The sequence below is a fragment of the Haliotis cracherodii genome, unplaced genomic scaffold, assembly GCF_022045235.1.
Source record: "Haliotis cracherodii isolate W230 unplaced genomic scaffold, xgHalCrac1.p SCAF_7, whole genome shotgun sequence".
Lineage (NCBI taxonomy): Eukaryota > Metazoa > Mollusca > Gastropoda > Lepetellida > Haliotidae > Haliotis > Haliotis cracherodii.
Window position 1 is genome coordinate 7,704,467 of NW_027266330.1, and position 14,559 is coordinate 7,719,025.

A 14,559-nucleotide genomic window follows, 5' to 3' on the forward strand; every position below is an offset into this window, starting at 1 on the left:
ATAAATCGAAACAAGTGTAAGTTTGCACTGTTTGTATGATGTTGTGAACGTTTATGCCATCGTCAGGGAATGATCTAATTAATATGTCAGTTGATTTGCAACCACAAAACAAATGGCAACAGTTTTTGATTCTGACGCTATCTAGTATACTGCAATCCCAAAGTGTATGCGGACATCCAGAGCTGGACGGACACAGTTTCAAGGTATCAAAGGTGGTGTGCACACGATGGTTCATAAGGTTTTTGTAAGGTAACTCTCTGCTTATTCGATTGGAAAACAACCTTTCCATTTTGAAAATCGCGAAAAGAGTGCTGTATAAAGTGTGCGTGATTATTTACACACCATAGTGAACGTAAACTTATTCATGCACACATACATATATGTACAGTTACACATGTGCACATTTCTTACGTCAATAAATATTGTGGCATTACTTACCATGACCCCAATTCGATGGCGAGCGGATCTTTACAATATGATACCATATGTCCTATCATCTTACCCCTTCTGTATAGTTCGATGCTCATGCTATCAACCACTGTCTCAACTTGTCCAATTATGTAATGTCCTCAGCGACGTATTTGTTACTCGTTAGCATCCACTGAATACTAAAGTACTGACCATTTGGCGTAGGGGATATATTTCACGAATCATCTACTCTCAGAGAACAAGACATGTCTTGAAGCAGTAACAAAAAAAATATTCCTCAGTCGAAAAAAAGTTCAACCTCAAAATATAATGATCGGTCCATAAGTCCCCTTCCGTGATCTAAACTTATATCAACAGCAGATTGTTATCTACGGGTAATGTATATTGGCTATACATCACAGTGGCCTCGCTATGGCTCCGGCCTAAACAGCTCCTTGCACAGCTACAAACACTCACGTAGCCATGTGGGTGCCCCATATAGAATGAAGGTTTGATATAAAGCAACGCGAAGGCTGTCGGCCGGACGATAATGGTAACGAAACCTGGTATCTTGTGTTTGAACGAACTCTTAACGAAGAACCCGAGACGGATACTTGTTGGCAAGGTAAACATTTCTGTGTTTAATAATTGTATATCGGCGTGTATCTACAGCGCTGCAGTTTATTATGGCAGGGATCACTTAAATTTTCAAACATCACTGTTTGAGTACAGATAATTAAGTGGGCCTTTACAATTATCACCACATGTTAGGATACAGTTTCTGGGCGATTTTAAATAGATTAGTGAATGATGTGAGATTTTAAGTCATTGTGTGTTTTTATGTTCTGTTTGTTTGGTCTTTAACGCCGCACTCAGCAATATTCCAGCTATATGATGGCGGTCTGTAAATAATCGATTCTGGACCATACAATCCAGTGATTGATATCATGGGCATCAATCCATGCAATTGGGATACAGTGATATGCATCAACCCAGTCAGTGAGCCCCCGATCCCGTTAGTCTCCTCTTACAACAAGCATAATCGCCTTTTTCGGGAAGCATGGGTTGCGGAAGATCTATTCTAACCCGGATCTTCACGGTTTTTTATGTATGTGCATTGGGTATAATAACAGTGGATTAGCTAGAGTTTCATCGGTTTCATGCCAAAGGACCTGCGAGATATTAGAGAGCCATAGGGCTGAATACTTGTGTGTATGACGCATATATACAATATGACAGGTGATGTGTCCCACGCCGTACTCTGTCAGTTTACGTTTACCATTCTTGGCATATTTTGCTTCAGGTAATAAAGGTTCATTGTTGAATTCGCAGCAACAGTTGGGGATTATGTCAGTAGTATGCGAAGCAGCGATATTAGGGTAAGAAGTGGCACGAAAGGACTGGTAATGGAAGTTTGAAAAAATAACAGAAGCAGCGTTATTGTGGATATGTGTTTGTGATATAGGAAAAAGAGGCAGCACTTTTGGGAATACTTGTTTGTCTTTTAGAATACGAAGTAGCACTTTTCCTCTCTATTGATGCTTCACATTCTAATATGACAAACACGTATTCTTAAAGAAGAGAGGCAGCACTATTGGGAAAACTTGTTGCCATAGTGGACCGTGAGGAAGCACTATTTGGAATACTTGTTGTCATAGTGGAATGTGAGGCAGCACTATTGGGAATAGTTGTTGTCATAGTGAAATGTGAGGCAGCACTATTGGGAATACTTGTTGTCATAGTGGACTGTGAGGAAGCACTATTTGGAATACTTGTTGTCATAGTGGAATGTGAGGCAGCACTATTGGGAATACTTGTTGTCATAGTGGAATGTGAGGCAGCACTATTGGGAATACTTGTTGTCATAGTGGAATGTGAGGCAGCACTATTGGGAATACTTGTTGTCATAGTGGAATGTGAGGCAGCACTGTTAAGAATACTTGTTGTCATAGTGAAATGTAAGGCAGCACTATTGGGAAACTCGATGTCATAGTGAAATGGAAGGCAGCACTATTGGGAATACTTGTCATAGTGGAATGGGAGGCAGCACTATTGAGAATACTTGTCATAGTGAAATGTGAGGCAGCACTATTGGGAATACTTGTTGTCATAGTGGAATGTGAGGCAGCACTATTGGGAATAGTTGTTGTCATAGTGGAATGTAAGGCAGCACTATTGGGAATAGTTGTTGTCATAGTGGAATGTAAGGCAGCACTATTGGGAATACTCGATGTCATAGTGAAATGGAAGGCAGCACTATTGGGAATACTTGTCATAGTGGAATGGGAGGCAGCACTATTGAGAATACTTGATGTCAAAGTGGAATGTGAGGCAGCAATTTTGGGAATACTTGTCAAAGTGGAATGTGAGGCAGCACTATTGGGAATACTTGTTGCCATAGTGGAATGTGAGGCAGCACTATTGGGAATACTTGATGTCAAAGTGGAATGTGAGGCAGCAATTTTGGGAATACTTGTCAAAGTGGAATGTGAGGCAGCACTATTGGGAATACTTGTTGCCATAGTGGAATGTGAGGCAGCACTATTGGGAATACTTGATGTCATTGAGATTCGAATGTGAAGCAAGAGTAATATCATTTCAAGCAGCTACAGTAGGATACCAGTTGTGTTTATACACGTATGTGAAGCAGCAACTCCTGTGTGAATCAGGACCAGTAGTGTCAGAAGCAAGTAAACATCACAGGCTTCACATAAATAGGGTTCACACATTCTACTGGTACGGGGCATACTGCTCCTTGTAACTATATCGTTTTAGTATAGGCCACACACATTGTGGCAGACGTTGCTGGTGATGTCAGATGCAGGAGTATCAGTAAGCCACTATATTCTAGTTGGAAATGGAAGCTGCAATTGAAGTACATATAGATGCAGCAGAAACATATAGTCATGGCAATATGATACCGACTATTGAAGTACATATAGATGCAGCAGAAACATAAAGTCATGGCAATATGATACCGACTGTTGAAGTACATATAGATGCAGCAGAAACATAAAGTCATGGCAATATGATACCGGCTATTGAAGTACATATAGATGCAGGAGAAACATATAGTCATGGCAATATGATACCGGCTATTGAAGTACATATAGATGCAGCAGAAACATATAGTCATGGCAATATGATACCGGCTATTGAAGTACATATAGATGCAGCAGAAACATATAGTCATGGCAATATGATACCGGCTATTGAAGTACATATAGATGCAGCAGAAACATAAAGTCATGGCAATATGATACCGACTATTGAAGTACATATAGATGCAGCAGAAACATATAGTCATGGCAATATGATACCGACTATTGAAGTACATATAGATGCAGCAGAAACATATAGTCATGGCAATATGATACCGACTATTGAAGTACATATAGATGCAGCAGAAACATATAGTCATGGCAATATGATACCGACTATTGAAGTACATATAGATGCAGCAGAAACATAAAGTCATGGCAATATGATACCGGCTATTGAAGTACATATAGATGCAGCAGAAACATACAGTCATGGCAATATGATACCGGCTATTGAAGTACATATAGATGCAGCAGAAACATAAAGTCATGGCAATATGATACCGACTATTGAAGTACATATAGATGCAGCAGAAACATAAAGTCATGGCAATATGATACCGGCTATTGAAGTACATATAGATGCAGCAGAAACATACAGTCATGGCAATATGATACCGGCTATTGAAGTACATATAGATGCAGCAGAAACATAAAGTCATGGCAATATGATACCGGCTATTGAAGTACATATAGATGCAGCAGAAACATATAGTCATGGCAATATGATACCGGCTATTGAAGTACATATAGATGCAGCAGAAACATATAGTCATGGCAATATGATACCGGCTATTGAAACATCATAATGGGGGTTGTAGTAAGAACAGTGATATAAATGCTCAACATCCCAATTGCTGCCCAGGAAAACACCGTTTTGTAAAACACCTTAAACAGGCACAAAAAAACTACAACATAAACACATATTGGTAAATGGTAGCTTAGAAATGACTTCGAGGGAATAGTCATGGATTATGAGCTAGAATGTGCATTAACATCACCAGCTTATTTCTATCAAATTATCTACTGACAGAGTCACTGCAGGGTTGAAGGAGCATTCCTTCTGTGTGGATCATATTAACATCATCGTATTACTTATTCACAATTTCCGGAACTGAAGAGAAAAACATATTTTAGTGTAGACTAGATCGCTACCTTATGTAGCCTTATGTCAAAAAGATACTTTTTGTTGTGCAGTGTTGGTAATGACATAGATAATTGTACTTGACTGTTTTGAGTCTCATCTGAATGAAAGAAATGACCTAAGTCGGGTACATTCTTCCATTTGGTCCCACTCTGTTTGTTTGTTTGTCCAACAGTATGATCAGGGCCATTACAGTAATTATCGATTACCTACTTACAGAGACACAGCTGCTCAATCCATCTGGATTGCACTTGTCTTGACCTACACTAACTGCAGATCTTATTACTAGTCTCAACTTGTACAACTTGTCTGTACCTACGAGTTCAACCGTATTAAGGAAGCGGAATTTCTGTCATTTGACATCTTAATTGTTGATATAATTATGAACTGACATTCTCATAGTGAGAGTTCATTGGAGTATGAAACGCCATAAAGAAAAAGTCAAAAGTCGGAGCTATGATGTTTGTTTGTTTGTTGTTTAACGTCGCACTTAGCAATATTCTAGCAATGTGACGGCGGTCTATAAATAAACGAGTCTGGACCAGAGAATCAAATGCTTGACATCATGATCATCTATCCACGCCTTTGGGAAACGATGACATGCATCAACCAAGTCAGCGAGTCTGATCACCCGATCCCGTTAGTCGCCTCTTACGACAAGCATAGTCGCCTTTCACGGCAAGCATGGGTTGCTGAAGACCTATTCTACCCATATATATGTATACTCAAATATTCATACTGGTAGATATAGCTCGGGTGTACATATTGGTAAATATAGCTCGGGTGTACATACTGGGAGATATAGCTCGGGTGTACATACTGGAAGATATAGCTCGGGTGTAAATACTGGTAGATATAGCTCGGGTGTACATACTGGAAGATATAGCTCGGGTGTACATACTGGTAGATATAGCTCGGGTGTGCATACTGGAAGATATATCTCGGGTGTACATACTGGAAGATATAGCTCGGGTGTACATACTGGAAGATATAGCTCGGGTGTACATACTGGTAGATATAGCTCGGGTGTACATACTGGAAGATATAGCTCGGGTGTACATACTGGTAGATATAGCTCGGGTGTACATACTGGTACATATAGCTCGGGTGTACATACTGGTAGATATAGCTCGGGTGTACATACTGGAAGATATAGCTCGGGTGTACATACTGGTAGGTATAGCTCGGGTGTGCATACTGGAAGATATAGCTCGGGTGTACATACTGGAAGATATAGTTCGGGTGTACATACTGGTAGATATAACTTGGGTGTACATACTGGTAGATATAGCTCGATACTGGTAGATATAGCTCGGGTGTACATACTGGTAGATATAGCTCAGGTGTACATAATGGTAGATATAGCTCGGGTGTAAATACTTGTAGATATAGCTCGGGTGTACATACTGGTAGATATAGCTCAGGTGTACATACTGGTAGATATAGCTTGGGTGTACATACTGGTACATATAGCTCAGGTGTACATAATGGCAGATATAGCTCGGGTGTAAATACTGGTAGATATAGCTCGGGTGTACATACTGGTACATATAGCTCAGGTGTACATAATGGCAGATATAGCTCGGGTGTAAATACTTGTAGATATAGCTCGGGTGTACATACTGGTAGATATAGCTCAGGTGTACATACTGGAAGATATAGCTCGGGTGTAAATACTGGTAGATATAGCTCGGGTGTACGTACTGGTAGATATAGCTCAGGTGTACATAATGGCAGATATAGCTCGGGTGTAAATACTGGTACATATAGCTCGGGTGTACGTACTGGTAAAAATAGCTCGGGTGTACATACTGGTAGATATAGCTCGGGTGTACATACTGGTACATATAGCTCGGGTGTACATACTGGAAGATATAGCTCGGGTGTAAATACTTGTAGTTATAGCTCGGGTGTACATACTGGTAGATATAGCTCGGGTGTACATACTGGTAGATATAGCTCGGGTGTACATACTGGTAGATATAGCTCGGGTGTACATACTGGTAGATATAGCTCGGGTGTACATACTGGTAGATATAGCTCGGGTGTACATACTGGTAGATATAGCTCGGGTGTACATACTGGTAGGTATAGCTCGGGTGTAAATACTGGTACATATAGCTCGGGTGTACATACTGGAAGATATAGCTCGGGTGTAAATACTTGTAGTTATAGCTCGGGTGTACATACTGGTAGATATAGCTCGGGTGTACATACTGGTACATATAGCTCGGGTGTACATACTGGAAGATATAGCTCGGGTGTAAATACTTGTAGTTATAGCTCGGGTGTACATACTGGTAGATATAGCTCGGGTGTACATACTGGTAGATATAGCTCGGGTGTACATACTGGTAGATATAGCTCGGGTGTACATACTGGTAGATATAGCTCGGGTGTACATACTGGTAGATATAGCTCGGGTATATAGACTGGAATACATGTACTTAGTTCGTGTATATAGACGTGGCTGTGTTGCTCGTCTATGCACGCAGATTGATAGTCTCACGGTGACTGTGATTACCCTAAGGCAGAGGTAACTATGATGATGTGAATGTTTTTAAAACTGAAAATGTTTACTTTACTTCTTAAATGTACACATCATCGCCTTTGACAACTGTAATAACACAAGTCTGTAAAAATGCGGTCAAGCCTAACACGCCTAATGTATTGCGCAGTTATTAACAATTCCAAATTCTTAAGAATGGTTGGTTACTGATAATCTTACACGTGAGACCAGTCAAATGACAGCGAAACTGACGTTTATAAGCGTATGAAAGATATATTTTGACGTTAATACGTTTTTCACGAGGTCGTATACTGGAAATGGTGTAAACACTGACAGTTGAGTTCGACATTCATGAATAAATACAGAACCGCTGTTTCTGTTTTGGCACTTCAATCCTGAATCGGTTTTTAAGTGAACAATTGGAGAAATCATTCGATTTCACAAGCGAATACCTGCTGTTACGAGTGTTTCTCTTTACTTGTAAGCAGCAAAAGTAAATCAAGTTTAACATCTGGTTCCTAGTTTCAACAAGGTCAGTAAACCCGCAATCATGTCTCTGGCGTGTCTGGTCCAGGATCGCTATCAGTCAATTGGCTGGTCCAGATTCGTCCATTGTTCACAGGTCGTCGTCGTAGGGCAAGAATATTGCTGGATGCGGCGTTAGATCATAAACAGTTCGTGGTGATACGGGCATAATACATGCTAACCCTTTTCGCGAACATCTGCTGTCATCACTGATTGTCATTGATCCATTCATATAATTGCCATCATAATATTTTTTTTTACGCCCAGTGTAATCTATTGCGGCAGGGACTCGAGACTATTGGGGTCTATTTATTAAAGATATTAAGTGAGACTTATTATTCTCTTTGACGTTTTTAATGTTTAATTGGCTGCAAGCCTATGAGAGGACCTATACTGGTGAACAAAGTGACAGATTGCACCTAAATAACAGTGACAGTCAGACATATTCTGCAGCAATACGTGAATTTACTTCAGCCCATATACAGATCGCCGTCATATAGCTGTAATATTGCTGAGTGCGGCGTTAAACAACAAACAGTGAGTGAATATGGTTTGACGCCGCCTTCAGCAATATTACAACAATATGACGGCGGGGGACAACAGAAATGGGCTTCACACATTGTACCCATGTCGGGAATCGAAACCAGGTCTTTGGCGTGACGCGCAATCGCTTTAACCACTAGGCTGCCCGACCACCAAAACAACAAACAAATAATAATCATCTTCAAATCGTCCAAATCACCAAACCATCACTGGGAACTTTGAATCTCACATTGATCGTGTCGGTCATAGTGAGTTACTCGGGTTGTTCTTATGATGTTTTTATTCAAGTGATGTTATGTGAGGACTATGTAGCATACAAACGCTCATGTCATGCCTTGTTCAGGGGATCTGTATGTGGTCAGGGTATGGCTGTACATGTTAGCAGGAGGTCACATGCACCAAGGCGCTTTCCTCGTACCCAATAGCGTTATTACAAATAATAAGTATTGACCGTCACTTTGAATGAGTTCATGAGAAATGAACTTTTATGGAGGGAGGTGCAAGCTTCCACGTTCAAACCCTTTGGTCCTGACTCAATAAAGATTAATACTTACAATGAACTCATACAGAGTGAGATCTTGGGGTAGAAAAGGTCTTAAGCAGCCTATGCTTGCCGTAAAATGCGATTATGTTTGTTGTAAGAGACATCTAACCAAATGCGTGTATCGATGCTCATCGTGTCAGTCCACGCAATTGGGACCGATGACATGCATTAACCAAGCCTGACCACCCGATCCCGTTAGTTGCCTTTTACGACAAGCATATTTCCATTTTACGGCAAGCATGGGTTCCCGAAGACCTATTCCACCCCCGGATCTTCACGGATCACAATTATTTGTTTATCTAGTAAAAACATAACATTAACAGCTAAGCTGAATGTTGGATTTTATGGTTTGCTGAAGACCTATTCTATCACGGAATATTCACGGGTCCACGAATCAGTTGTTAGCCATTTAACCAGGAATGTTAAATTCAAGAACGATATTTTAACGCAAAGGTTTTATCACTGTAGCGTAACAGGGACAAGTGAAACGTTGAATTTCGGGACAAATGCAGTCGATTTATGAGTCAAAACGCTATTGAACTGATGAAACTGATGGAACACATATAGCCTGGAGTTGAAGAGCTTAGAGCTAAAAGGGGCCAAAATGCACTTTGGCCCTATTTTGCTTATTATTGCATAAATAAGATCTATGAGTTCTTGTTTACCTGTAGAAAAAATATTATATGTTTTCATTTATGCGTTTTTGAAATATAGGTACTTAAAATTCTATAAAAGGGCCAAAGTAAAGTTCCAAAAGGGTCAAAGTCACTTTGCTAGATTTTGGCCCTTTTAGCTCTCATTTCCGTGTGTGGTTGAGACTGGTTGTCTGAGAGAGGTTTTGAAAGTTTGGAACCTTATCATCATATTTCAACTATTTCAACAAAGTTGGCCTTAGTTTAAATCATTCACAAGTACTTCAATAGTATGTGCTTGTACTTTCAGTAGTAGTTTATCAATCTCACATGTTAAATCCCATGCAAATGCCTGAGGGTCAAAACGGGCCAAAATACAGACATTGGCCCTTTCCACCCTTACACAAATTAAAAACGTAAGTTTATTTCCTTTTTTGAATGTTTTTTACAACAACATTTATATCTCTGCTGTCAGAATGCTTTAATGTCTAGGAATTTATCGGTAAAAAAAAGTTCATTAATATACATAATATTATGTGTTTTTTATCACTTTTCTCAAAACAGACTCCACATGGCATTGGCCCTTATGGCTCTGAGGTCTTCATATATAGCTTCCAATTGCTTCGTGTTCTGATATATGAATGTTTGCTTGTCATAATTCACTTGTAATTGAGATCAGGTAAACATGTGTGTAGACATTGCGCTGGGAAATATTGACGGTCGATAAACTGCGAACCGATACTTTGATATCCTTATCGATAACAAATTCATTTTCTTTGTTGTGTAACGCTGCAGTCTGCAGTATTCCAGCTATGTGACTGCGGCCTGTAAATAATCGAGTTTGATCTACACAATCCAGTGAGTGATATCAATCAAAGCTGTCGGTATACGATAACATGAAATCAAACAAATTACCGACTCGTCCGACCAGCATTGATTGTTTACTTCCAGATCTACTAACAGAACGATTAAAAACATAGTGAAATATATATATATATGTATAAATATATATATATATATATATATATATATATATACACACAGAGAGAGAGAGAGAGAGAGAGAGAGAGAGAGAGAGAGAGAGAGAGAGATTTATCATATAATGGGTAGGTTTCTCGGCAGGATAAAGCCAACGGATAAAAACGATATCCGTTGGGGTCATATGCGGATAGAGATGCAAATATCAAAGGTCAAGTAGAACTACTTTCACTGTTTATAAACAAACATGGCGTCGCCCTCGTCATTCGGCAATCGAGTCAGAATTAACCATCGGGAATCTGGATAAACTACAGAGATAACTGCTATCATTATCAAATGAACAGTCTAATATGCTGAAAATCAGTGACTAGCTGTGACGTGGCTAAGGCATTTTATAAGTTTTGGCAACTTTGGAGAAACATTTTGCGAGGGCACAAGGCCTAGCCAAGCAGGATCAACAGCCATATCTGTGCTTGTAGACCTCTGCGGCTGGAAACCTCCACAAATTAAAATAGATGGATTTGGCTGAAATATGTTTGAATTGTTACCTTGTTTTGTTTTGTCGCTTTGTGTACATCTGTCTACACTTCTTAACGTTATGACAGGACAGACCGACTGTCAACAACGTCTGACCGTGGCCGTGACGTCTCATAGACTAGGGTTAGAGTAGCTTCCCTTTGACAAAGGGCGGTTACTCAAGCGGACAGACCGATGGATTGCCACGAAAGGCAATTAAAAAAAACTGTTGTTTTGCGTGTATGTTGCTTCACCAGTGTATAAGAAACAAATTTCAGTTGGAACTATATTGGCTACGGTCACTGTCCGATTGACACATCACTAGCCCTGTGACGTAATAAATATTAATGCGCGCATTCCATGAAAACTCGCAATGTTTCGGTAATGTTGTGAGAGAGGGAAAGCGATTTTGAAGCACAGAATTAAAGAATGACATTATATGATAAAGAGGTTATCACGCTTGTTTGATATATCTATATATCTATATCTATATCTATATCTATAAAATAGCATTTGAATAGGCCTTAAACGTTTGAAAAAATATTTTCCCCAAAAATATTCTGATTTTTGTACAAAAGAAACAATTCACAGAATATCAGAGAAATGTGTCATTTTACTTTATTTGTTTCCGAAACCGATTCAAATAAAAAAAACTTGAACAAGTTTGGTGGTATTAATTTAGAATTTTCATAAGGATGAGTGAGTGAGTGAGTGAGTATGGTTTTACGCCGCTTTCAGCAATATTCCAGCAATATCACGGCGTGGGACACTAGAAATGGGCTTCACACATTGTACCCATGTCGGGAATCGAACACGGGTCTTCTGGGTGACGAGCGAACGCTTTAACCATTATGCTACCAGACCGCCCCTCAGAAGGATGATGTACAATGGTAATGATATAGATATTGACTTTAAAGGTGTTAGAAAAGAGTTATGTACAGTGTTCCATAACAACAGGCTCCATAAAGTTTTATAGTAGAAATATGGAGGACAGTAATGGTGTACAATTCCCTATTTTGACCTGTACCAAGGGTTTCCATGTTTTTTAGGTGAACAATTGTTTGCGTGACGGGTGCCACCGCTGGGTTAGGATACGCTCATCTTTTTCGCATACACCTGGCAATATCACTATTTGATAAGGATTTATAAACACATGCTCATGATATAGTCGGAATGGTACAATCGACTCTGCTTTTAGCCGATATTGCTGCCGAATATGGAAATGGTTTTGTCACTTTCATTCCGCTGATGGACTGAAGTCCCCGAGTTTCATTATAACCTCAGAAGCATTTATCTACCTGATAAGGAAATGTTTGGGCCTAGACTTTAATTTGTTTGTTTGTATACTTGTCGTAAAAGGCGACTGACGGGGTCGGGTTGTCAGGCTCGCTGACTTGGTTGATGCATGTCATCGATCCCAATTGTGTGGATCGATGCTCATGATATTAATCACTGGATTGTCTTGTCCAGACTCGATTATTTACAGACCGTCGTCATATAGCTGGAATATTGCTGAGTGCGTCGTTAAACAACATATCAACCCCTTTACGCCAAATGGAATCTGTTTCGGCATAAAATGTAGGCTGTTTTTTGTCTTTTTATATAAAAATTCAATTTTTTATTTATATAATCATGCATATCTTTAATTACTGCAATAAACAATAAACATATTTTGACACGTTTTAAACCACCCATCATATATCAGTCATATCATTTGATGTCACGGTAATAAATATTTTTATGATTCAATTGATTCGTCTATTTTCTAATTGCAGGAGACAAGTAGCCGGTGTTTACAGACGTTTATACATAGGTGTATACACAACGGTGTACACAAACCCTGTCTGTCGTGACATCAAGCATATCAACGTTTACGTGAATGATTACAACAGAGAAATAACTGGCAGTAGGTCTGATTAAACATCAGCCATATGCCACAAGGAAGTAATCGTGAACCCAGACTGAGATTGTTCTGTTATTAATGCTCTTGAAACATTCCTTGAGGTGAACTGGCAAACGCTGAGAGGACTCGTGACCACGTGCCGGCTTCCAAGTGTCTTAATCTTTATCTTAGGGGTATTTATAAAAAAAAATCTCTTTGAAAATAAGGACATCAATGCAGATTGTCAGCGCATGGAGATGTAAGTTTGAATAATTATTGCATTACGTAAACTCTCGATAACGAATATGCTATAAATTCAGGGAATTTGGAGATTGGATGGGATACCAAGAATATGTTGTTGCTTCATAACCTGACAAAAACATCTGACCCAATGACTTCCTTTGTACCAACACCTCTTCCCGAAACATGTCAACCAGACTGGGACAACGATCACGAACGTGTTAAGAGAATTGTGTTAATACCGTTGTCAATCTGCATCATACTGAGCAACGGGGCAGTGTTACTCTTCATAGCATTACAGCGGAAGTTCCATCGTCCAACCTACTGGTTTGTGACATCACTCGGAATAGCAGACATGTGTATTGGCTTCGTTTCAATAGGTACAGTGGCGACGAAGGCAAATGAGTCAACTTTAAACGTGTGTCTTGTGAGAATAGGATTCACAATCACTGGAATTCAAGCATCCACGATGTGCGTCATGTGGATTGCCATTGACCGATATATTGCAATAACACGTGCTTTGAGATACACGCAGATAATGACAACGAAGAAAGTCGTGTTTGCCATGGTGTGGATCACCACACAATCACTTCTCGTGGGATTCGCGCCTCTGATTGGCTGGAATAATGCGAATTATAACCAGTACTGCTCTTTTTTATTCGTGGTATCGCCTGGATATGTTGTGCTGATATTCATTATAGGGGTGGTGCCTATTTTGATAGTGTTTGTCATATACGTTCGATTGTACTGCAGTGCAAGAGGCCACATCAAGCGAATTGATGCTTTAGAGCAACTCGGTGTGACCCGGAAGTCAAGTGGAATCTTTGGCATTTCCGCCCGGAACTGGAAGTCAGTGAAAACTCTTCTGTGTGTGATTGGCTGTCTGTTGATCACGTGGTGTCCTTTCTTGATAGCGACTGTTGTTCAGTTGGTCTCCGGAGAGAAAGCTTGTTTCTTGAAGGAAATTATTGGAACATATTTATTGATATTGGGGTTTTCTAATTCGTTTCTTAATCCACTAATCTATGCAGTGGGAACGAAGGATTTCAGGGACAACTTCAAAAGCACAATAAAGCGGCAGTGTTGTCCAGCGTCATAACCCTTCTATAAGAGGACGTACATGCCTTAGTGTAAGAACTACCACCCTTTCTGTGGTCATACGAAATCTCTGCTAAAAGCTGAGGCAATTGTAAAATTCTGATTATACAACAAGCATGCGTTTATGAATCACAAATGTACTGATAACAGGTGTACGCGAATCGGTGAGCGTATTCTGCCCCACTGATGGCACTCGTAATAAAATCATCAATCTGGATCTTATCAAACAAGAAACAATTGTTGGATTAAGATTATTGATTGTCTCAAAAAATAAAATAGAAACAAAAAATTAATGAAAGAAACTCGTCTGATATTGATTTTCTATGGGGGTTTACAATTCCTGACATTTGTATTCAAATCTAAATTTTATATACGCAGTGGGAACAATGATTTCAGGGACAACTTCAGAAGCACAAGAAAACCGCAGTCTGACTGACTT

The 14,559-nt window shown here is 39.6% G+C and overlaps 1 protein-coding gene across 1 annotated transcript; it reads left to right on the forward strand.

Moving 5' to 3' along the window:
• The first annotated feature begins 13,134 nt into the window (after nucleotides 1–13,134).
• LOC139448601 (glucose-dependent insulinotropic receptor-like) lies at nucleotides 13,135–14,121 on the forward strand. Its single transcript, XM_071230164.1, has one exon. It carries the CDS (start codon nucleotides 13,135–13,137, stop codon nucleotides 14,119–14,121), a length of 987 nt encoding a protein of 328 aa, XP_071086265.1.
• The last annotated feature ends 438 nt before the right edge of the window (nucleotides 14,122–14,559 follow it).